This window comes from Cervus canadensis, chromosome 23 (assembly GCF_019320065.1).
Source record: "Cervus canadensis isolate Bull #8, Minnesota chromosome 23, ASM1932006v1, whole genome shotgun sequence".
Classification (NCBI taxonomy): domain Eukaryota; kingdom Metazoa; phylum Chordata; class Mammalia; order Artiodactyla; family Cervidae; genus Cervus; species Cervus canadensis.
This window is the reverse complement of record NC_057408.1, coordinates 10,005,694-10,030,422: the sequence shown is the minus strand read 5'-3', so window position 1 is coordinate 10,030,422 and position 24,729 is coordinate 10,005,694. Positions and strand designations below refer to the sequence as shown.

Sequence of the window (24,729 nt, the reverse complement as noted above, 5' to 3'; positions counted from 1 at the left end):
TGGGTTCAGTTCAGTTGTGCGTTCACCAGCACACATCCAAGGCAGACAGTCCCATCTGGAAGGGAGTTTAACCTATGGGAAGACGAGCCAAGTCTTAAAGCATCTTTCTTTGGTGTCTGCCTTCCTTGCAAGTGCTCTTGGCTTCCTTACGTACGTCGTCTTTATGGGCAGCATGCGCTGTGGCCCAGGAGTCCACTCTATTTCTGCCTGAATGGGTCTTCTCTGTCATGGTGCATCCTCACTGAAGTGTGGGCGTTACACAGAGATTCTTCGCAGTGGAAGATCTGGAGCCATTCATGTTTTAAATTTTTTTTTTTAACTTAAAAAAAAAATGTTTTGGCTACTCTGAGCAGCATGTGGGATCTTAGTTTCCTGACCAGGGATTGAACCCACGGCCCTTGGCAGTGGAAGCGCAGAGTCTGGACCACTGGACCGCCAGGGAGGTCCTGGACGTGTAGATTTTAAACCAATACTCCTAAGTGTACATTGAAGTGAGTAGATGGCTTCCCACGTGTTCCTCCAGCTCTGAAAGGTTGTGATTCACATCTTTATTCTGTGAGCCTTGCAGATTCATGGAACTTTAAGGTCGAGGCTCACCTTGTTCATCCTTGGGGTCAGTGCTCAAATCTCTAGGCTGACATCCTTACAGATGGCCACTGCCGTTTTGCTCCTTATAATGGAGACTGTTGCTTTTGAGCGAAGTATACTTCATTTTTTATGTCTCTCATACTCAAAAAAGGGTTCTTGTTCATGTTCATTCAGACTATCCCACTTGGAGTTCTTTGCTGTGTTCTGTCTTTCTAAGGCATCTTCCATGCCTCTTTTTCACGTGATTGCCCAGAAACAGAAACCTTGATGCTGTGAAATCCTTCTGATAATGACAGGCTTTCCAGGTCGCTCATCATCCTATCTGCCCCCCATTCAAAAGTTTCTAATTTATCAGGATCTCACCCAGAAATAGAAGTCACCTTGTCTTTCCAGACTCCTGGCTCCAACCATGCCTTTGGTGTGAATCATTTCTGTTCTCACAATCAGAGATCCGCTTTTTGGCTTCATTTTTGTCTCACAGTGAGATCGTGGTCATTGATAACCCGTTAAGTTTGAGTTGGGTTGGGTTGGCTTTGCCTGAAACTCAGGTTTCCCCAACCTCTCTGGTGACCGTAAACATACATAGTGTTAAAGGTTATGGAGATGATATTTTTCTAACCTGGCTATATTTAACACGTGGAGAAAGTGTGACTCTGATACAGTCAGTGGCCTGACCAAGCCTTCCAGGCTGGTCAGCAGACAGCAGGCCCTCACATTCACTCCCATTGTGCTGAATGTGGGACCTTCTTAATCCTGTTTGAGCTGCATTGTGTTAATTTTGAAGTATCCACATCGTTTTCAGTCCCTTGTTTTTCTCAGCTTTCACATGTCACAGTATGAAGGTTTAAAAAAAAAAAAAAAAGCTTCAGTCTACAGCACTTTCTGGATTGCAGTCCTGAAGCGTAGCTTGAGCCTGCGGTGACCAAGCACTTGCTTTGCAGCAGGTGGCTTTATGGACGAGAGCCTTGTCCCTTTTTTGCTCCCTTCTATCCATAGGGTGCACTTGGGGCCCCCGTTTGAAACTCTGCTGTTGAGTTTGGGTTTTATTTCTGGGAGACTCTGAATGTCTCACGTGGGGACGGTCATAACCACCTCAAGCAATGCCAAGCCCTGGCGGATGGAAAACTCCGGCCAGGGACAAGAGCTTGAGCTGGAGAAGCTCCCCGAAAGCTGGGGAAGGAAACGGAGGGGATTTAGAAACCGTCCCTTCCCGCGCCCCCATTAGAAAATGCCGCGTCTTCCGCTTGTGTCCGCAGCAATAACGACGACGAGGACCTGACGCCGGAGCAGAAGGCGGAGCGCGAGAAGGAGCGGCGGATGGCCAACAACGCCCGCGAGCGCCTGCGCGTGCGCGACATCAACGAGGCGTTCAAGGAGCTGGGCCGCATGGTGCAGCTGCACCTCAAGAGCGACAAGCCCCAGACCAAGCTCCTGATCCTCCACCAGGCCGTGGCCGTCATCCTCAGCCTGGAGCAGCAAGTCCGAGGTCAGGGCGGCGGCCGGCCTCCTTGCGGAGGTCAGGGTGGAGGCCGGGAGGCGGGGCCGAGGCGCCCCTCAGCATCACGGGGCCATTTATTTCCGTGTTTCAGTCACACGGAGACCTACAAGGCAGCCCCCCGCCCCCTGTAATGAAGCCCCAGGAATTTTCTTACAGCTGGGACGGACGTTCCCGTAGATCCTCTCGGTAATCCGAGCTCTGCGTCTTTGCTTGGGGCTTCCCAGGGGGCCCAGGGGTAAAGAATCCGCCTGCCGAGGCAGGAGATGTGGGTTCGATCCCTGGGTCGGGAAGATGCCCTGGAGGAGGACATGGCAACCCACGCCAGGCTTCTTGCCTGGAGCATCCCGTGGACAGAGGAGCCTGGCGGGCTGCAGTCCACGGGGTCGGAAAAGAGTGGAAGGTGACCTAGCAACTAAACAACAAGTATTTGCTTTACCAACTCTCTTAGACCGTTAAGCATCCACACAGTTTCCCCAGGCAGACAGACGGACGTTTACCCGCCCTGAGCGAATGAATTGCGGCAGGGTGCATTTTCCCGCTCGGCCCTCTTGTTCTGGAAGGTAGAACCGGAGAGGAAGGGTCAGCAGGCCCACAGAAGCGTAGCCTGACCGGCCCGCACCAGAAGCCCTGGGCGTGACCTGAATTCTCTGTGCTCTGCTCTTCCACAGAAAGGAATCTGAACCCGAAAGCCGCGTGTCTGAAGAGAAGGGAAGAAGAGAAGGTCTCCTCAGAGCCGCCCCCGCTGTCCCTGGCGGGCCCCCACCCCGGCATGGGAGACGCGTCCAACCACATGGGACAGATGTGAAAGGCAAGTGTGTTTTCAGCCGTTTCTGCAGGCGCCCCTCGGGGACGCGCGCCCCGGCGACAGCCGGGAAAGTCGTATCTGACCCAAATGCACACAGTGTTTCTCCCTACCTTGGGGGACAAAAAAATTTAAAAATGAACGCTTCCCTTCTTTGTTACACACATACTAATTCATCTTTCTCTCTTCTCTCTCAGGTCCAAGTTGCCACATTGCTTCATTAATACGAGAGACCACTTCCTTAACAGCTGTATTATCTTAAACCCACATAAACACTTCTCCTTAACCCCTTTTTTTTGTAATATAAGACAAGTCTGAGTAGTTATGAATCGCAGACGCAAGAGGTTTCAGCATTCCCAATGATCAAAAAAACCGAAAAACAAACAAAAAAAAGAAAGAAAGAAAAAAAACATGCAACTTAGGGGTTGACTCTCTTATTAACATATCATTCAGAATGTGCAGTGTGCAGGCTGAGACGCAGCCCAGAGACTGAATGGCAATCTTTCCACACTGTGGAACAATGCATTTGTGCCTAAACTTCTTTTGGAAAAAAAAAAAAAAAAGTATATAATTAATTTGTAAGTCTGAAAAAAAAATATTTAATTTAAAAAAAATTGTAAACTTGCAATAATGAAAAAGTGTACTTCTGAAGAAAACGACGTGACCGTTTTTGTTGGTATTCAAGTCAGCTAGTGTTTATAATGACCGGATATCGAATAAGGGAAGCCCGGCTGCCCTCGTAACAAAACCAGCAAATATCCTGATGACAGCGAAGTGATGACATTAGCCATTCCTTAGGGTAGGAGGAACAGATGGATCTTATAGACCTATGACAAATATATATATAAATATATATATAAATATATATTAAAAATTTAGTGACTATGGTAAGCTTTTGTTCATTGGTTTCAGACTTTTTTCTCCTGTAAAAAAATAGTACTGATTAACTTTTTTAAAAGAAAGATTTTACTGTAAATACGGAGTTTTTTTTGTTTGTTTTTGTTTTGTTTTTTTTTTTTTTGGGTCTGATTTCTCTCCCTTACCCTGGTTTGTTCTCGTAACCTGTAGTGCCAACTCTGCTTCTGGAGCGGGTAGTACAGGATGAAATGCTGACCCTGATGTTGCTTTTCATTCATAAATAAGTAGAAAATTGTTTCTTCAGTCTTTTGGGAACACAGGACTTAAAAGTCACATCATGTGTAGATATTAACAAGCAGCATTACCAAGACATGGCAAAGAGTTTGTCTGAATTGTAATGTTGCGTTTGTGACCCTCTTCTGGGATTTTCAGAGGTACAAGGTTAGAATGCTACAATGTTACCACTGTGCCTTCCAATGTTTATATCATCGGAAACATAACATAATCAAAGTGGCTGTGATTTAACAAAATGATTAAAGTGTTACCTACATGTGTAGCCGAAGTAGTGTGCAGTGAGGTGTTTCTGAATACATGGTCAGATTTTTGGAAAAAAACAAAAACAAAAAAAAACAAAAGTTCAACAACCATCCAACGAGAAAATTGCAAGTAGTGTGACAGAGCTGATTGATTTTGTTGCTTTCTTGATTTTTTTTTTCAAAATGGGTTTACTAAGATGTAGAATGACTTAACTGCCTCCTCCTTTGTCTGAAAAAAAAAAAATGCCAATATTCAATCATCATGCAGCATTATATCAAGCCTTATAAGTCCTAAAGCATTAAGTTGCACTTTCTTGAGGAGGGGTAGTGCAGTATTTCTCTGGCCAGTATGAATGAAGTTTATACTTAACATATTTGATAGAAACATAGATCGAGCTATGGCACAGCAACTCATCAGATAGCTAGCTTTGACGTCTGGGCACAACTGAACCAACTTCCATTGTGAATCTTTATAATGATTGACTTTGGTGTATAGTGCAGTAAAGAAGTAGTGCTCCTAGTTAAGTGTTTGTCAGCATCCTTTTGTCTCTAACTCGTTTCTATTTTTACAGCCACACAATCTTGGCATGTATTAAGGAAAAAAAAAAATCCCTTGTTCAAGTAGTTTTTCCACCTATCAGCACTGAGTAAATGCCATAAACCCATCGAAATGGTCTAAATGTTCCATCTGTTCTCCTGTTTTGCCAGTTATATAGTAATGAAATACATTTGTAAATTTTATGCAACAAATGGCAAACGTATCATTATTTTGAAATTGTGTATGTAAAAGTTATATTTTTACATGTAGACTCTTGTTATTATGTGTTTTAATACATTGTATCGGATTTTGTTTCTCTTTTTTTTTTAAACAGTGTGGTTTAAAAACCGTCTCATTGAAATGAAATAGTGAGCTACAAGAATCTGAATTTTATGTTCATTTCTGAAAATGTAAGAACAAATAAGATAGTTACCACGTGGTCATCTTTTACAAACCCATAAACATTTTGATTAGCTGTGTGTGTGTTGAAAACTGTAAATATGTTCAGTAGTGATAAAACAGAAATACTTTGATTTGTTGATAAGTTCCTAAAATGTGGAGGTGGATTAAAACCTTAGAATAGCAGGAATCAGACTTCATGAAAAGTTATTTTGAGGCTTCCCTGTGAAAATGGACGAACAAAGGGGCTCAGAGAAGGGCGTGGAAGACTATTGTGTGCTCTTCCCCCTCCTCCTGAATAATGGAAACTGTGTACTTGTACCCTCAGTATGTTGAAGATATCCTTTTAGTGGTACATTCTGCACTCATTTTGTATACTCTTATCAAGGCGGGTATCCCTAGGAACAATATTATATAGGAAGCAGGTATCTTCTGATCACATTCAGGATAAGTGTATAGAAAATACGGTGTTTACTCTTTAGGGAACTGGAAACACTCCCTGCATTGATGTACATTTTAAGATTGGCACTTTTTGATACATGTTATCATCAAGGTGCTTTCATAGAGCTGATTTAAAGATTTTCAAATCTGTAAACAAAGCAAAAAAAAATTAAATTGTAGTTCTTGGATTATTTTTTAAATTGGTGCTTTATATTTTGTTGTCACTCAGAGTAAAAGCTGCAATTTACTGTTCACCAGCTTTGACCCATTCATTAATCAGTCATGTAATACCTCTATTGTGGAATTCCCTTTGGAAATAAGTGGAAAGCCTTTCTAACGGCCATCAATGCTGCTCACTACTTTTTGCTTGGTGGAGAAACATCCGCGGCCATCCATATACATTGGGTTGTATCCCCATTAAAAAGAAAAAAAAAAAGATGAAAGGGAATGTGGCCTTTTTAGTGTGTTTTTTTTCTTGTTTTGTGATTATCAAACCCAGGTAAGATATTGGTATTCTGCGCTGGATTTTTGGATGAAATTTAGCAGAAGACAGTTAGGATTAAAGTACCATACGGGCATTTCCTAAGGGTCCATACTATACTATGTATATGATGAAACTTAGGCTGGGGATCTGTTTAAGAGAGTTGGACTTTAAAAGCAACTTGGAACGGTTGATCCACCTCCACATTCAAGTAATTTATGAATATGCAGACTAGGGATCTGTTCATCTAGACATTTTTCCCATTTGTCTTCTGTGTAGCTGCAAGGAACACTAATGTTTATACAACTGTCAGTCCACCCAGTAACGCAACTGGTTCTGATTCAGTCTTCCGATTCCTTTTTTTGTTTTTCCCTTTTTTTTCTATTTCTTGATTCTTTTTTTTAAAATTTGTGATCTTTATTTTGATGAGGGATTGTGGGGGAGGGTGGGGAGGGTGTTGAACCAAGACTTGGGGTTAAGAGGATTTTCGTCTTGGATCCAACAGGCAGAATATGATCTGTGTCCAAAAGTGAACTTGAGTCAGGAATGAAACAATTTCAGCATAAACAAGCACAAAAATTTAGTCTGCTGGCTGACTGGAAACAAAAAAAGTCAAGATGGAATATGAGGAATTCCAACACAATGGGGCACCAAGGCCTCTAGGCCTCTCTTTTTATTTTGCTTTGGGTTCTGTTTGTTTTTCTTTAGAGACATGCTCTTTCTCATGGGACTTGAAGTGGACTCATCTTTGTGCAGTGCTGGTTTTGCCATACTCATTTCAAGTATTATAGACATATGTAATGGTGAAAATATATGAACTGTGGCCTTTTTCATTCTTGTTACTTGTGATGCAATTAAGTGAAGATAAGGAAAAAAAAAAAAAAAGCAGAGATTTACCATGTATCAGTGCCTGGCTTTTTGTTATAAAGCTTCGTTTGTCTAGTGCTCTTTTTGCTATAAAATAGACTGTAGTACACCCTAGTAGGAAAGAAAACTAAATTTAAAAATAAAAAATATATTTGGCTTATTTTTCGCAGGAGCAATCCTTTTATACCATGAATATTACAAAAAAAAATTGTCAGATTCTGAATATTTCTTCTTTGTAGATTTTTGGAATCATTATGAGTAAAAGTTTGTTACTTTATTTTACTATTTAAAAGATGTTATTTTACCATGTGTTACTGAGATGAAACTGTATGGTAGCTTCTTTTGTTTGTTTTCTGTTTTTGTTTTTTTTAGTTGTAGGTCGCAGCGGGGAAAATTTTTGCGACTATACACATAGCTGCAGCATTAAAAACTAAAAAAAAAAAAAAAAATTGTTAAAAAAAGAAAAAAAGGGAAAACACTTCAAAAAAAAAAAAAAAGATAAACAGTTACACCTTGTTTTCAATGTGTGGCTGAGTGCCTCGATTTTTTCATGTTTTTGGTGTATTTCTGATTTGTAGAAGTGTCCAAACAGGTTGTGTGCTGGAGTTCCTTCAAGACAAAAACAAACCCAGCTTGGTCTAGGCCATTACCTGTTTCCCATCTGTAGTTATTTGATGAAGTCATGTACATGACCGTTCTGTAGCAATAAATGTGCCATTTTTATAAACTGTTTCTGATACTTGTTTCATTTCATTTTGCATTGTCCATAGAGTTCTGATTCTCTGCTGTAAGTAAAATTGCATCTAGATTTCATTTTCCAAGTGTTGGAGGTGTTGACAGCTTAACAAACAAAACATACCGAAAAAAAAAAATCATAAAAACAAATTGAAAAGCAAAGCACATGATTGACCAAGGAAGAGATGCCCTTATGAAAGTGGAACCAGATGCATGCAAAACAAAAAGAAAACTGTCTAGAGGATTAACTAATTGAAGGAATCTAATTAACATACGTGTTACCAGCTATGCATTTGAAGAGCTTTGAACTGCGCCATTGTTGCCAGTGTTTTTGGTTGGGCTGCAGCTTAAGTCAAGTCAGCCTTAAACTTTTGGATCAGTTGGTCAACTGTTTGCCAGAACCTCCTCAGATAGATCTTTTCAGTCAAAAATCTAAAATGATTTCTTTTGTATCACTTTGTGAAGAATTGACTGTTGTTAACCACAGTTACTATTCCACTGTATTGATACTTTCTCAAACTCTACCCACCCCACTACCTCTGGTTGATTCTGTTGACTATTAATCCAGATGTGGGCAACCAGACGGGCTTTTTTCTAACTTGTACAGACTGATGCGTGTCATCTATGTTGGGAGGGGGGAAAATGTACAGACTAAAATTATTCAGTGTTATGTACTGTAACTTAATATTTTTGTAGAATGGACATCAATCTCCTTTGCAAAACCTGGAGGCTGTTTCAACATTGCATTGTAGAAATGTAAAGTTGTGTATGCAATGGAAAGAAAGCCCGTGATTAGATAAGCGCTTCATCACAGAATGTTCTAAATCCAGTATGTGGTTTTGGGGGATGTCTTCATATCGCTGTTGTACTCTTTCTAACGGGGTTTAGTAACTAGTTTGCCTGAAGGAAAATGGGATAATGCCATTTGGTTCACATATGAGATGCCCTCCACAGCCAAATGTTGGGATTTTTTTTTTTTTCTTTTTCTTTGGATTGTTTGCAGATATTTAAATTTTATGAAATTTCCAAAGATTTTGGTTGATAAGCCCTTTTTCCTTCTAAATGATTTGAGATGTTCTTATGTTCTTACTGTGTGTTTTAAATATAGATAAAAAAAAAGCCACAAGCATTTAGTCTTTTTTAGTGTTATATTTAATCATCTCACTGTTACTAAAAAGGGGGGGCGGGGAATGAGCTTGGGCACCACTTCAGTGTCTCTTACCTAGTCTATTAACATTACGTCTTATTTTAAAGGACCACATTAAACATGAAACTCTTGACTTTGATTCATTTTTCAAAGGGAAGTTAAATTGCTGGGGTGACTAAAATAGTATCCAAAAGTTAAGAAGATACCAATAATGTTAGAAATGAAGAGGGAGAGGTCATGCAAAGGAGTTGAAGCAGGCAATCATTTTTAGTCTCATAATTGGATCCATTCGTATAAGACCCAGTGAAGTTTTTATTCTAGGCTTTAATTATAAACCACCTTTCTCTTGACTAACAGCCTAAAACATTCATTTGTAAGCCACTTTAAAGCATGCAAACAATGAAAAGAACTAGTATGTTTCTCCTGGTCAAATCACTCCAGAATCTTACATGTAAATTGCACTTGGGATCCTTAATGCTATGCCAGCTAGAAGGGCCTATAGTTACCAAGCCATGCTCCTCGTCCAAACGAGTTGCAAGGCCACATGCTCACTGGCCATCCTGTGTTTGAAAGAACATAGCCAGTTTGGAAATGACTTAGAGGGGCAAGAAGAGCCAGCCTTGGTATTCCTGAGGGATCCTTTACATTGAGGTTTGTTGAACAAATGTGGACGTGCGTGAAGTCTTCAGGAAAGGAAGACTCGGTGCCACAGCTGGGAGAAGACACTAGTTACAAGCACCAGTGCCTTGCAGTGCTGTCTTCGAAAGATGTTAGGTGCCATGGATTCACAGCAGTCAAATCAACCAGCCAGTCATTACCCAGGTATTTGTTTGAATGCCAGACCTTAAGATGACTGGATCTGTACTGTAACTGTACCTAGCAAGTATAGTTTAGTAGGAGTTTTGCCATGGAAGATGTGTCTCTGAAACAGGGTTTCTTAACATCTTTGACTTGTGGACCCTTTGAAGATGAATGAACTCACTCCATACAAAAAAAAAAAAAAGAGACACATGTGAAGGTCAAGTCCACATACAGCTTTAAGGAGCTGATGACTCTCTAGAGTCATAGAGATGTAGACACTTGAGATGCTTGTTCATGGATCCCGAGTTAAGAAAATCCCCATACAGTAACTAAAGCTCCTGGGTTTGAAAAACTAGAGCAATTCCATTTACCTTAACTGGGATGGCTGAGCCTAAGCGGAACTGGACTGGTGTCTGGCTTCTGGGTAAAAGAAAGACCCTTTGTGTAACACAAAAAATAATACAACCCTCATTCACATCTGTTACGCTATATTTAGAAGTCAAATGGCTTTGGCATTCGTATGAATGTTCTTGTAAGAGGAAGCAGAAACTTGCCAAGTGCAAAGTGAAAATGCTCATGCAGAATCAGACCTGCTGGCTTGAGGTCTTGGATGGTAACCAGCCCACGGATGAGGAACGCTCTCGTTCTTGACCAAAAGTGACCCAATTTTGAAGAACAGGACAGTTTGATTTTTGCCAGGACTTCTTTTATTTTACATAATCTGGATCTGTGAGTGGGGTGAGGCCATTTTAAAGCGTGAGGCTGTGGAGCCAAATGACGGGCTCGTCTTTAAAGCTAAAGCAAGTCACCTGTGTCCTGACTGTCCAGGGCACCTCCCTCAAATGACAGGTCTGACCACGTTTTAGCAAGATCCTGCCCCACCCCCACCCCCACCCCCGCACCCTCCCCAGCTGAATCCAGGTCTGTCTTTTGTTTTGCTTTCATCTTTGCTACTGCCTTCTTACAGATTTTTTTTAATAGCATTTCTAAATCTCTCTGCAGTTCTCATTTTCAACCTTATTCTACAAATTGTTCAGATATAACTAGATGTGAGAATGTTCAGGCCATATGACACTGCTAGCCAAATAAAAATGTGCACTCTGGCCCACTTTTTCTAAAATAAACTTTATATTCTGGAATAGTTTTAGATTTACAGAACAGTTGCAAAGATAATACACAGCATTCCTATATACCCCTCACCAAGTTCCCCCTAAAGGTAAAATGTTGCATGACCATGGTGACCTGAAAGTGAAATGAAAGTGTTAGTTGCTCAGTCATGCCAGACTCTGCATCTCCATGGACTGTAGCCGGCCAGGCTCCTCTGTCCATGAAATTCTCCAGGCGAGAATACTGGGGTGGGTGGCCATTCCCTTCTCCAGGGGATCTTCCCAACTCAGGGATTGAACCCGAGTCTCCTGCATTGCAGGCAGATTCTTCACCATCTGAGCCACCAGGGACGCCCTGCATGACCATGGCACGTTTGTCAAAACTACGAAATTAACAGTGCTGTCATCTCTCAGTCTCCCCCAGGGATTGGTTCCAGGAGCCCCTGCAGACACCCCAGTCTGCAGATGGTCAAGTTCATGGTAGACAATGGTAGAGTGCATTCAGGCCTCTGTATCCACGGGTTCGGCGTCCACGAATGCAGAAGCCTGACTGTACTCCCGCTGAATTTCACCAGTTTTCACCAGTATCCTTTCTGTGCCCCAGAATCCGGTCCAAGATCCTCTGTGCAGTAGTCGAGCGCACCCGAGTGCTAGCGCAGACTGCATGGTTGGTGCACAGCATACACCAACTGAGGGACTCACTGCCCAACTGAACTACAGTGAAAAAAATAATCAACTTGACATGTCACTTACAGTTCTTCCCATTTATTGTCTTCTTTCAAAAATCCCTCCCACTGTGATCACAGGTATTGAACTGGAAGAAGACAGAAAGGAATGGAAAGGGAATGTGGGGAGACATATGGCACCTACAGACCAAATAGTTTAGTGACTCATCCAGGGTTCACTCACCACTGAATTTATTGCCAAGTGCCAATTAGGTGGAAAGCACCCCACCTAATCGGGAGTGCAAGGGGAACTTTTTTAAGAAATCCAGTTAGAAGGCACCAGAAGCATCTGCTTGACCAATAGCAGTTGCTATGAGGCAGGGGCAGAGCCAGAGGCTGGGGGCTGGTTCAGAGGGGCGCGGTGTGCCTTCCAGGGCAGACGGGACATTTATGAAAGCGCCCTTGAAGTGGGAAATGCATTCTGACCAGCAGAGTAGATGATGGATTAAAACAATGGCAAGTCCTTCTGCTAGGAAGGAAGTAGACGGATAGGAGACGTTTTGGTAGCTTAAACCGCGACAGTGCCCTTTCAAATTGTCATCCCCTTCCCATCTTAGAATCTCGTGGCTGACAGTTTTTGGTCTTATTACAGGATTATTACAGGCTCCCCTGGGCAGAGGCCTCTGAGTGAGGAGGACAAGACATAACCACAGCCTTCCACTGGATTACCCTGAGGACCTGAGTCTAGACCGACAGGCAGATCTTACAGAGAAGACAAGTGTATTCTCGCAGTTCACACAATTCTAGTGTCCTGACTCCTTTGTTCCCGAGGGCCCTTTGCAATATGTCATTCTGTCAACACAATGACACTCTTGCCTCCAAAAGCCCACAACTCAAGGGCATGTGTAAAGAACTGGAACAGAACAAACATAAAGAATGGGAGAGGTGTGAATCTCAAGTGAAAGCCACCAGGCTGTCGGTGATTGGAAGGGTGCTGGACGATGGTACCCGAGGGAGGGGAGGATTCAATGCAGGAAGTCTGCATGGAGGAGGTGAAAAGTCTTAGAGGATGAAAAGAGTGCAATTTGGTATCTATACCATTCCAGAAAGTGATGAGAGGACGGGCCTCTGAGTCAGGAAGGTGTTCAGAATGGATGCAGGGACTTCCCTGCTGGTCTAGTGGTTCTGGCCCCATGCTTCAAATGAGAAGGATGTGGGTTCAATTCCCGGTCAGGGAACTAGGATCCCACATGCCACGTGGTGTGGCCAAAAAGAATAAAACATAATTTTAAAATGAAAAATAGAAACAGAGTGGATACCCAGAGGGTACTAAACAAAGGATGCCTGGATGAAAAGATCCTGTGTGCTGAGGCAATGCTGTCACTCCTGTGTCATTAATTTCTCCTAAGCCTTGTTCTAAAATAAAAGGCTTTTGAAGTCACAGTGACAATCATTAATAGCAATCAGGGGAGAAAAGCTTTCTTTCCTATTGCCACAAGTATCAGCTAACTGGTCAGGACCTTAAGTTCATAGTACTGCTTAGAAGATATGTGCTATTGAACTAACCACACCGCCTCATCACTGAGCACCCACGTCTTGGAGTAAATGCTGGGATGCGTGTGGTGTGCGACCCTCAGTGTTGGCACATAGAAAACGTCAGTGCATCGTGTAGAGATTGTGTGGCATGTAAATATTTACAAGCGCATGCTCCAATCATAGTCTGCATTGGCCTCTACTTGTAACTCCTCACCTCTCCCCCCAGTTCTTCCCTCAAGGGACATGAGTTTGAGCAAGCTCTGGGAGATGGTGAAGGACAGGGAAGCCTGGTGTGCTGCAGTCCGTGGGGTTAACAACGAGTCAGACACGAGTGAGCGACTGAACAACCAGCAGGAAGAATCTTCTAGACATGCTGTGCACCTTTCCAGAATCAACTGTGGCTTCCCATTTTCTCTTGCAACTAACAGAACTATCTAAATAGTGTTAGATAATCTAAACAGTGTTAGAAGAATCTGAAAGCAAAGGGAATTTCCTATAAGCAATGTGTCCAAGCAGAGGTTCAACCTCACGATAGCTCTGGTTCCAAAATGACAACACTTCCACAAACATCCTTTAATTTAGCCTCATGGCAAACCTGAGAAATCAGTGTTATCACCCACATCTTGGAGCTCCTAGCAAGGCTCCGAGGGCTGTGGTCAGTTCAAATAAGCAAGAGCAATGTCCTCAGAGGCAAATCCAGGTCCGTTTGATGTCAGGGCCCATGGATTTTCCACAGCTGTCTGGAGTTGGGAGAGACTCACTGGCTGGATTACAGGATGTCTGAGGTCCTTTCTAGTTCAGAATACGGGTCCGCTTGTGGGGCTGCAGGCCAGCCCTGCCCTCCCTAATGAGTTCTTCTGCCGTGCCCAGCTGTAGACTTTCCCCAACCACCCAACCCAGCACCCCAAGAACTTGCCCATCCCTGTGCCTTCGCTTATCCCAGGGACCCTTCTCTTTTAAGTCCAGCACATCATTTGCATTGTCTGGATTCTGCTTAATATCATTCCATCAACTTAAATTAAAAAAAACAAAACAGCTTAATAACATCTGGGGATCATAGATCAAAACCACTCATGTTGGGCACTGGGAAGAAAGCAAACTTGTTACCACAAGAACCTTAAAATCTCTTGCAGATATAAAGCACATAGACAAACACAAACGAAGAGAAACAACTGGGAATGTTGGCCCTTCTTTTAGACCACGTGTGTGTGTGAGTCGCTCAGTCGTGTCTGACTCTGTTCGGCCCCGTGGACTGTAGCCCGCCAGGCTCCTCTGTCCATGGGATTCTCCAGGCAAGGATACTGGAGTGGGTTGCCATGCCCTCCTTCAGAGGATCCTCCCAACCCAGGGATCGAGCCCAGGACTTCCACAATGCAGGCAGAGTCTTCACCCGTCTGAGCTACCGGGGAAGCCCAGGAACAATGGAGTGGGGAGCCTATCCCTTCTCCAGGGGGTCTTCCTGACCCAGGAATCCAGGCAGGTTCTCTACCAGTCAAGCTACCAGGGAAGCCCTCTTTTAGACCATAACACACATCAAAAAGCATATAGCCCAATGAATTAACTCATACAAAATAATGAACGATAACAGCTCTCTCCTCTAAAATAAAGTTTGTGCTTTATTTTATTTAATCCACAGAGTTCTGTTAGCTGAGTGTTGTTATGATGGTCATATCACAGATGAAAAAAAAAATGAGCCTTAAAGGAGTTGTTAGGCAATCGACAAAGGGGTAGTATTGGAAGCCCACCCATCTGAGTTCAGATCCTGAAATCGGTCAAAATTTGTGATATGATGTAGTTGCCAGAATTAACTTCTTTTCACAATAATTCAATGAGTTTTCCTGAGAAACACAAGGCAAGTTACTAAGAGCACACTTCCAGTGAAAGACCAAGATGGGATTTAAATGCAGAAACATTTAACACCAAATTCTGCCTTGGGTGCCCTAGAACACATCATCTTCACAAAGCAAGGGTGAAGCAAAAGCAAATGCAGGGGAGCAGCCATCATAGGCCCTGGCCAAAGCAGGGCGTCCTCTCTGCGGAAAGAGCATGAGGAGCGAGTGCTCGGAAGCTCGCGGTGCGAGAAAGCATTTAATAAAGATGCGTTCGTTTACCCCTTCTGCAGCACGCAGGGCAGTTTCTCACGTTCCTCTTTCTGAATTGCTTGAGGGCAGACAGCTAATGGCCCAACCTGGAGGAAAAGCCAATCTCCTCACAACTTACCTCGGGAACTCTCCAAGAGAAATATTTAATTTGGTGTCCGAGTATCATCCAATTTTAATAGGTCACTGCAGCCCATAAGGAGAACAAATGCTTACATTTCTCAAAACTCTGATGATCACCAGCTAAGTGCGTGCTGAGTGTACAACAGTGATCAAGATATAACCCTCCCCTAAGAAGGCAGCCGGAGAAGGCAACGGCACCCCACTCCAGTACTCTTGCCTGGAAAATCCCATGGACGGAGGAGCCTGGTAGGCTGCAGTCCATGGGGCCTCGAAGAGTCAGACACGACTGAGCGACTTCACTTTCACTTTTCACTTTCACGCATTGGAGAAGGAAATGGCAACCCACTCCCGTGTTCTTGCCTGGAGAATCCCAGGGACGGGGGAGGCTGGTGGGCTGCCGACTATGGGGTAGCACAGAGTCGGACACGACTGAAGCGACTTAGCTGCAGCAGCAAGAAGGCGGCAGTCTTGGAAGGAGAGATCCTGAGTGGGAGGGGAAAGACCCAGGACTGGGAAAGAGGGATGGGAGGGGTTGGGAGGGTCAAGATCTTGGGTGGAGGAGACCAGGGATGGTCAGAGCCCAGAAGAGGAGTTGCAGGAAGAGAAACCCTTCCAGGGCCCGAGAGTGGTGTCCTGTCTAACACTCGGAAATGAACTGAGGACATGCTGAGGAAGCAGATTTTGTTGAGAAGGGGCGCCCAGACAGACAGCAGGAGGGTGAGGGAAGCTAGAACTGCTTTGCCATATGGCTCATAGTCTCAGGGTGATCGGATCAATCACTCTGATTCAGGGGCCTTCCTGGTGGGAGATGCACTACTCAGCCAAGATGGATTCCAGTGAGAAGGATTCTAAGAAGTTGGTAGGAAAGATGGACTGGTGTCTCCTCTCTCCTTTCAACCTTTGACCTTTCCCAAATTCTTCCAGTTGGTGGTAGCCTGTTAGTTCTGTGTTCCTTATCAGGACCTCCTGTTGCAAGATAACTCATGCACATGGTTACCATCTTGCGTGGCTGGAGCAGGTGGTTTTGGTCAGTGGTTCCCCTAACAGAGGAACTGGAGACCAAGGAAACAGGGGAATGTTGCTAGAAACGACTTCAAGATGCAGAAAGAGACAGAAATGAATCCTGGGGACCAAGAAAGAAATTTCCATACAGGAAAAGTGAGGAAGAAGACTGAAGTCGCAGCATGGTACCACCGGTCCCATCCTTGGAACACCAAGCATTTTGAAACAATTTGAAGCAGCAGGAGGAACAGGGTGTCCGTGGCAGGAGCAAAGCAGGAGGTGGGCGGGGGTCTGGAGAGCAATCAGGAATCTGGACTGTCCTGTGGGTGATGGGGAGCACTGAGGAATTTAAATAGAGAAACGACCAGGTCAGGTTTGCATTCTAGAAGCTCCACACCCCCGTGACTGGGATGCTCCCTGAGGAAGGCGTCTAATGGCAGAATATATGCACCTCTGAGGTGAGAGAAAAGAGGTGCTGTGGGTAGTCCAGCCTCTCTGCGTCTCCAGCGCAGGATGAGACTCTAGCTATTCTTGCTCTTCCCCTGGAAGACGCCCAACATGTGGACAGAAAGCACCACGGATGTGAAGGCGATCTAGCTTCAACATCTATTAACCAACTGATGGCCGGGCTGGGCCTGCAGGAATCAGATTCAAGAGCAGCAGGCTTATGGAGAACGGCCTAATCAGGGTCCCCGCCCCGCCCCCACGAGTGTTCCAGAAAAACAGAATGTTAATGAGGAGTTCGATGAATTGGTTCTGCACTTAATGGAATTGGTTCTCTGATCGATCTGATTGGATTCAGAGGATGTAATGACCCTCTTTCCAGCAAGAAGGGGCACTTGTAGCCCAGAGCACACAGTGGCAAAGACGCAAATGATCACTTGTAGATTCCCGTAAGCAAGTGCCAATAGAAGGCAAGGCTCTAAATGACCCGGTATTTGCCGGTAGAGGATAGTTTAGTCAAAAACAAGGAGTCTACTGGGTTTGGTTGGGTGTTTCTAACTGCGCTACAGAGCTTGGGGAAAATAAAATGGTGAGCTGAAAGCTTTACATTCCCAGCTCAACATGTATAAAAGAGATCTGAAAGCTTTTGCTGCTGTCTTGAAATTTTACTCTCATGGCTGAAAAATTTCCTTTGGAAAACAAATAAAAGTATAATCTTGCAGGTGGCCGAATTGCAAAGCAAGCTGAAATTCCAACCTATAGTCAGGGGTCTCTTTTGTTAAACGTAGAGCATTGATTGGGAAGGGATAGGATCATGAAAATTGTGAGGGAGACATTCTGATGAAGCTAGGGACTTTGAACTTCTAAATTCTGCTAAGCCTTCCAGGGCAGTAGAGGTGGTCCTTCCACCCCTGCCTGAGGAGGTTAGTCATCCCTAGCCTGAGGAACTTACATAGATAGCCTCCCTTGAGGAAGTTGCCTTGAAGGCAATGCTCAACCTCAGATTCTGGCTATACCACCTCTTTTGCATCTAGACTTATGAAAGTGCAAGTGTTCATCACTCATTCGTGTCTGACTCTTTGTGACCCCATGGATTGTAGCCCACCAGGCTCCTCTCTCCATGGAATTCTCCAGGCAAGAATACTGGAGTGTGTTGTCATGCCTTCCTCCAGGGGATCTTCCTGACCCAGGGATCAAACCCAGGTCTCCTCCTTTGCAGGCAGATTCTTTACCAACTGAGCCACCAGGGAAGCCCCAAAATGAAGTCAAATAGCAGAACTTCTCAGTATCCTGCAGAGGAAGGTAGCTAAAAGCTTAGGAAGACTGGAATGATAGAGTGGATTTTCAAACCTGTTTATCCACTCTGCGAGGGTCCAGAGGATGTAACCTCCACCATGATACTGGAAGATAAATTACTGGGACAAGCCCTCCCAGCCCCAGCAGCCCTATCAGAATGGGCATATCAGGAACCAGGTGTGGGTACCTAATTGGCATGGGTAAGATGGGCATGGCCACCACAGACAACAGAGTCAAAGCATGATCAGAGCAGCCAGCCTCAGACAGAGCTATGGTGTTTGCTAGTTGGTCAGGGCATCCCCAGAAGAGAAATAGATGGGCCCTCTGCTAAAGTTACTTGATCTGTGTAAATGGGGGTGAATGAGTGCTTAGTCACTCAGTCGTGTCTGGCTCTCTGCAACCCCAAGGACTGTAGCCCGCCAGGTTCCTCTGTCCATGGGGATTCTCCAGGCAAGAATACTGGAGCGGGCTGCCATTTCCTTCTCAAGGGGAATCTTCCCGACCCAGGGATCGAATCCAGGTCTCTTGCAGTGCAGGCAGATTCTTTACCAGCTGTGCTATCAGGGAAGTGTAAGTGGGAGTCTGGGTTCAATCACCAAAAGTCACAGCCACTCAATTCCAAGGTCTGAGCCAGCTCCTAGACCCAGAGCCCTAGGGATGGAGGGCGGCCAGAGGCAGGACCTGCTGCCCTGATGGGTTCACACCCGCGGGTTTCCTCTAAGTCCTCTCCAGAGGGCCCTGTGGCCACCTAACAGAGCGCCCGTGCTCTCAGGAAGGAGAAATAGCCAGGCTTTGAGGGCTGACTGGACCCTGGCTCTAAACGCTGCTTATTCCTGAAGACCCACAATAACTCTGAAATTTTGGAAAATTTGTGCCTATTGCTATGAACTGGCTAGCTGTCTGATACATAAAGGTTCTTCTGAGGAATTCGGTGGTGTTCTTAATGAACGTGAACTTGAGGGTATGGTATAATGAAATGTGTCATTCTGGAACCGTTTACCTCAGATGGTGACTCGAGCCCATGTGCACCCAGCCAGAACCTAGTTTGGGACTTGAACCCACTCTAATCTTTGAGTTCACACCACTCACCTGGTGTCTGGACTTACTGAGGCTGGGGTTCTTCATGTCTCAGCACAGAAGGAATTTAGTGAGAGGCAAAGTGATAGGCTTTGGTAAAGAAGTGATTAATTAATGTAGAATGCTTATAAGAGATACAAGCGGGCAGGCAAGGCAGCTCTGCCCCAAGGAATGAGTGGACTACAATTGTATAGTGAAGAGGGGGTTGGAGAAAGCCCACCCTCTTCAAGTAGATGAAGATATAGACATAAGGCATGCATCAATAACTCCTCCTTCACTAGCTCCTTCTTCGTATCAGGAAGGAAAGCTTCTGACCCTATGAGGTCAAACTAGGATTATCATATTAATAGAAGGATGGTGATATTTTTCTTCCATCGAATGGACTGGGGCATATCTTGTGGTTTTGTTTAAGGTTTTATAGTTAAGGAAGACTGCTTCAGTGAATGGTGTTCCAATGGCTTTCTTTAGCAATCATTAATTATAGTGATCTCCTAGAGTCTCCTAGGTTTCCCTCCCTATCTAGAGTCCCCTACTGGGACTTCTACCTGTATAACTATCCTATTCTATCCGTATCAATTCTTGAAAGATCTGCATAGTTTAGAGAGCCAATATCTCAAATGATCAACACATGATGTCACATATTCATGCATAGGTAGATCCGTTCAAAGTTTAAGATAGAACAGTGGAGGTTAATGGAACAGAGTATGGAAGTTCATTACATAGTTTCAGAATCTACAGGGCACCTCACCTCTAAGATGCTGCTACTTGTCAAGTTTTGGTATAGTCGAAAAGGTTATTCAATACTCTTCCCTTTCTCAATTACGTATCTATGCAAGGCTAGACTTTCTTCAAATTTTCCACCAAAACAACATACAACAACAAATTGAATTCAGAAGCAGACATGAGAATCCAGCTGTGTTCTATTAAGTCAGATATTAGAGAGATTTGAAAAAATGTAAAATAATACCACTTGTCTTATTACTTTTTTTTGTTTGTTTTGGATAATGTTATTTTTTCATTTAAAAATTGGCTCAGTTTTAAGAATGAAATGGGTTTATTGTGTTTTCTAATAAGTAAAGATTTTTTTAAATGCCTCAGTTTTAATCTCTAATATGGTAAGCCTTAAAAGTTATAAGACACACGAATGAAAGCATTTTGGGGTCCTTGATAATCTGTGAGGATATAAAAGGATTCTGCAGAAAACATGAGGACTTTTGCTCTAGTTCTTGATCAGCTGCACAGAATGTGTGAAATAAACAGAGAGACCAAGTGTAGGCTGGGGTAACACCTGAGTTTAGGGTGTTTCCAGTTCCAAGTATGCCCCTGGATTAGTTTGATTGGGCTGCTACGATACTGTGATTCATATTGAGAAATACATATTTGGTCCTCATCTAAGCTTCTGGCATGGAGTTCCTAAAACTATTGGAATTTCCTCAAGTGATGGCTACGAGAAAGGAATCTTTTATAATGAGGCAACTTTGGGAAGCACCTGGATCACCTAAGGATCGGGGGCTGCTAGCCAGGAGAACTAACCATGGGATTGGAGGTTTAGGACATTTAGTCCCACCCCCAACCTACAGGGAGTATAAGAAGGACTGGAGGATGAATTAACAGACAATGGCCAGTGGCTTCCCAGGAGGCTCAGTGGTAAAGAACTCTCCTGCCAAGGCAGGAGACGTATGAGACACCTAAGGCAGGTCATAAGTCGATCCCTGGGTCAGGAAGATCCCCCGGAGGAGGAAATGGCAATCTACTCTAGTATTCTTGCCTGGGAATTTCCATGGACAGAGGAGCCTGGCAGGCTACAGTCCATGGGGTCGCAAAGAGTCGAACACAGCTGAGCACCCACACACACAGCCAATAACTTACTAAATCGTGGCTCTGTGAAGGCTCCATAAAAACCTAAAAGGACAGGCTTTGGAGAGATTCCTGGTTGGTGAACACACAAAGATTTGGGGAGAACGCTGCTCAGAGAAGGCACAGAAGCCCCATGGCCCTTCCCCCGTGTCTTACTCTAGGCACCTCTTCCATCTGGCTGCTCCTGAGTTATAACTTATGGTAATAAACCAATAATCCAGTAAGTAAAATATTTCTCTGAATTCTGTGTGTTGCTCTAGCAAAGGAAGTGAACCCAAGGAAGGGGTTACTGGAACTTTCCATCTACAACCCTGTGGTCAAAAGCACAGATAACCTGGGCTGGCAAATGACCCCTGGAGTGGGGCGAGGGAGGGGTCTAGTCTTGTAAGCCTGGGTCTCTGACCTGTGGGGTCTGATATCTCCAGGTCGCGTGGGTCAGAGTTGAGTTGAACTCTAGGTCACCCAGCTGGTGTCGGAAATTGCTTGGTGGTATATGGGGGAAACCCCATGCTGTTGGAATAGATGACTAGAACACTTAACTGCGCTGACAAAATACCAGACTGTCGGCGGAGGTGCGGCTAACTATTTAAGAGAGGCTTTCCTCTAAGACAGTGAATGGATATGTAGCTAGGGTGTGCGTTATAAACTCCTGAGAAGATATTTTTAAGAACCTATATCCATCCAACCTCCTCCCTTCTGATTGAATTTGTCAGGGACGGGGCTGTAGCAGGTTAGTGTTAAGGGCCCCCTGCCCTGTCGATTCTAATCTGCAGGGTTGAGAACTCCGGCTCTATTTTGTGAGTGGTCATCAGGCCTTCTCTGTGTCTCTCACCACCTGACCAGGTCGCAGGGAAGCAGGTTGGTGTCACCTAAACAGGAAGTCAGGTGGATGAGCATACAGGGTCTCTGGGGAGTTAATAAGCACATTCCCAATCTGACAAAGGTTGGAGGAGGGCGGTGGATGAAGGGTTCAGTTCAGTTCCGTTCAGTCACTCAGTCATGTCTGATTCTTTGTGACCCCATGGACTGCATTATGCCAGGCCTCCCTGTCCATCACCAACTCCCGGAGTTTACTCAAACTCATGTCCATCGAGTCGGTGATGCCATCCAGCCATCTCATCCTCTGTCGTCCCCTTCTCCTCCTGCCTTCAATCTTCCCCAGCATCAGGGTCTTTTCCAGTGAGTCAGCTCTTCACATCAGGTGGCCAAAATATCGGAATTTCAGCTTCAGCATCAGTCCTTCTAACGAATATTCAGGACTGATCTCCTTTAGGATGGACTGGTTGGATCACTTAATGTCCAAGGGATTCTCCAGAGTCTTCTCCAACACCACAGTTCAAAAGCATCAATTCTTTGGTGCTCAGCTTTCTTTAGAGTCCAACTCTCACATCCATACATGACTACTGGAAAAACCGTAGCTTTGACTAGATGGACCTTTGTCTGCAAAGTAGTCTCTGCTTTTTAATATGCTGTCTAGGTTGGTCATAACTTTTCTTCCAAGGAGCAAGCATCTTTTAATTTCACCTCCTGCCTAAATAGCCCCAAAGGACTCCTCCAAAAAATATTGTTCCCCTCAAAGGGAGGAGGGAGCTCTGTGGCAGTTACTGGATGGATAGAGAAGATAGGTCAAATGGGACTTGCCTACAAGTATGAGAGTCACAAAATAACAGTGCTTAGAAGAAAAGTGTGTTTCTCCATCACGTTCACAGAGTCCCGAGTTGGGAAATCCAAGGCTGGTAGACAGTGCTACCATGTCGGGGACCCCAACTCTTCTGCTTTCATGTTCTACCACGTCTGCTGTCCGCAGGTCATCATGTGGCTGCTGAAGCTCCACCCAGCAGGTCCACATCCCAGCCAGCAGGAAGGAGGAAGGGGGGAAGAATGAGAAGCAAAGGGCTTGCATCAGCTCCCTGAAGGTTCCCTGAAGCTGCCACATAAACTTCTGTTTACATATCAGTGCCCGGAACTTGGCTACGTGGCCACGTGCTACAACCAGAGAGGCTGGGAAATTAGGCTTCATTTCTAATGTGTCCCCCATATTTGGAGGTTTTAAGGAAATGGGGTAAAGTGATATTGAGGGATAACTAGTAGTGTTTGCCAAAAGGATCTTTTGTGAAACCATGCTTGGGGCTCAGAATTTACACTCTAGTCCCTTTGGGGAAGAAATAGGAAGTTTTCCTGCTGTTATCATTACAAAGCTTTTCCCCATCCCTCTTCTTTTATTTATTATTATTATTCTTTTTTCATATTGATAACTGTTTGCTGGTCCCGGCTGTCATTTCCTCCAAAGAACTACTAGGTGCTACTTTCGTGATTTGATTCCTCTAGTCCAAACCTGAAGCCAGCAGGATTCAGAATCATTACCATTCTGTAATTTTGCACCATAATTTAAAATAGTTCAATGGACTAGAATTTTCACCATATTGGAAATATAGGCATTTTGAAATAGAATGAGTTCATCATCCTTTTAAATGTATCTGTGCATGCATGCTCTTTGACCCATGGACTGTAGCCCACCAGGCTCCTCTGCCCATGGGATTCTCCAGGCAAGAATACTGGAGTGGGTTGCCATTTCCTTCTCAAGGTATCTTCCTGGCCCAGGGATCGAACCTGCGTCTCTTGCATTGGCAGGCGGATTTTTCATCACTGAGCCATCTGGGAAGCTTAAATGTATCTAAAGGAATTTAAAGGCAGAAGCAATTAATTACCCACCATTGTCCCTTTAGAAAATATTCAACGAGCCCTTAGCTAACAGAAGGTAATTTTGCATCATACTTTTTCCCCTTAAACTCATATTTTCCTTCAAACTTCTGCTACTTAACTTTTTCCAAATGTAACATATTTTTATACTTAAGTCTTTATTTATCACCCCGTCAAACACATCTGCATCAAAAATGTGTATCGAATTGAAGTTTATTTTAATTTCCTGTCACCAGTATGCTCTAATAGTTTAATAAAATTATTCTGGATGGAGCTATTATTACAGTTATTATTTGTGCACAACTAAGCAAAAACAACATAAACACGGCACAAATACTGATAAATCATTATTAAACACAAAAAGCGAAAAATAGGGCTTCTCTGGTGGCTCAGTGGTAGAGAATCTGCATGCCGATTGTTGCAGGAGACACAGGTTCGATCTCTGGTCCAGGAAGATCCCGATGCCTGGGAGCAGCTAGGTCCGTGTGCCATTACCACTGAGCCGGAGCTCTAGCGCCTGGGAGCTGCAAGTCCGGAGCCCACGAGCCACAACTACTGAAGCCTGCTCACTCTAGAGCCTGTGCTCTGCAGCAAGAGGAGGCGCCACAACGAGAAGACCATGCCCCACAGCTAGAGAGCAGTCCCCGCCTGCTGCAACCAGAAAATCCCGGGCACCAGCTGAAGACCCAGCGCAGCCAAAAATAAATAAATTAATAAATAAAAAATTCAATGAGCCTGTTAAAAAAAAAAGTGAAAAATAAAATCCGTGGGGAAATCATCTCTAATTAAGTCGATGGAAATTTGTTTTTTCCTCCCCATTTTCTAGTGTCCATAAATGAATGTATGTGTGCTCAAGCTGATCAACCCCGTGGACTGTGGCCCACCAGGCTCCTCTGTCCATGGGATTCTCCAGGCAAGAATACTGGAGTGGGTTGCCATTTCCTCCTCCAGGGGATCTTCCCAAACCAGAAATTGAACCTCCAGCTCTTGCACTGGTAGGCAGATTCTTTACCACTGAGACACCTGGGAAGCCCTCTTGAAGGAATGGTGTTTATTAATTTAACAGGTGAGCATTCAGCATCAATTCAATTCCTTCATTTTGCTTTATGGTCATAGGCACTGAGAAATCTTAG

At 44.2% G+C, this 24,729-nt stretch overlaps 1 protein-coding gene across 27 annotated transcripts in view; it reads left to right on the top strand.

The window, feature by feature from the left end:
• The window catches only part of TCF4 (transcription factor 4), a 377,287-nt gene extending 369,552 nt beyond the window's left edge, over positions 1-7,735 (top strand). For all 27 annotated transcript variants that reach the window (XM_043443717.1, XM_043443728.1, XM_043443727.1 and 24 more), the window contains 3 exons: positions 1,845-2,074; positions 2,755-2,894; positions 3,086-7,735. In XM_043443717.1, coding sequence (XP_043299652.1) covers positions 1,845-2,074; positions 2,755-2,891 — 367 coding nt within the window. In that variant the 3' untranslated portion in view covers positions 2,892-2,894; positions 3,086-7,735. The remainder of the gene's footprint in view (positions 1-1,844; positions 2,075-2,754; positions 2,895-3,085) is intronic.
• Positions 7,736-24,729: the final 16,994 nt, after the last annotated feature.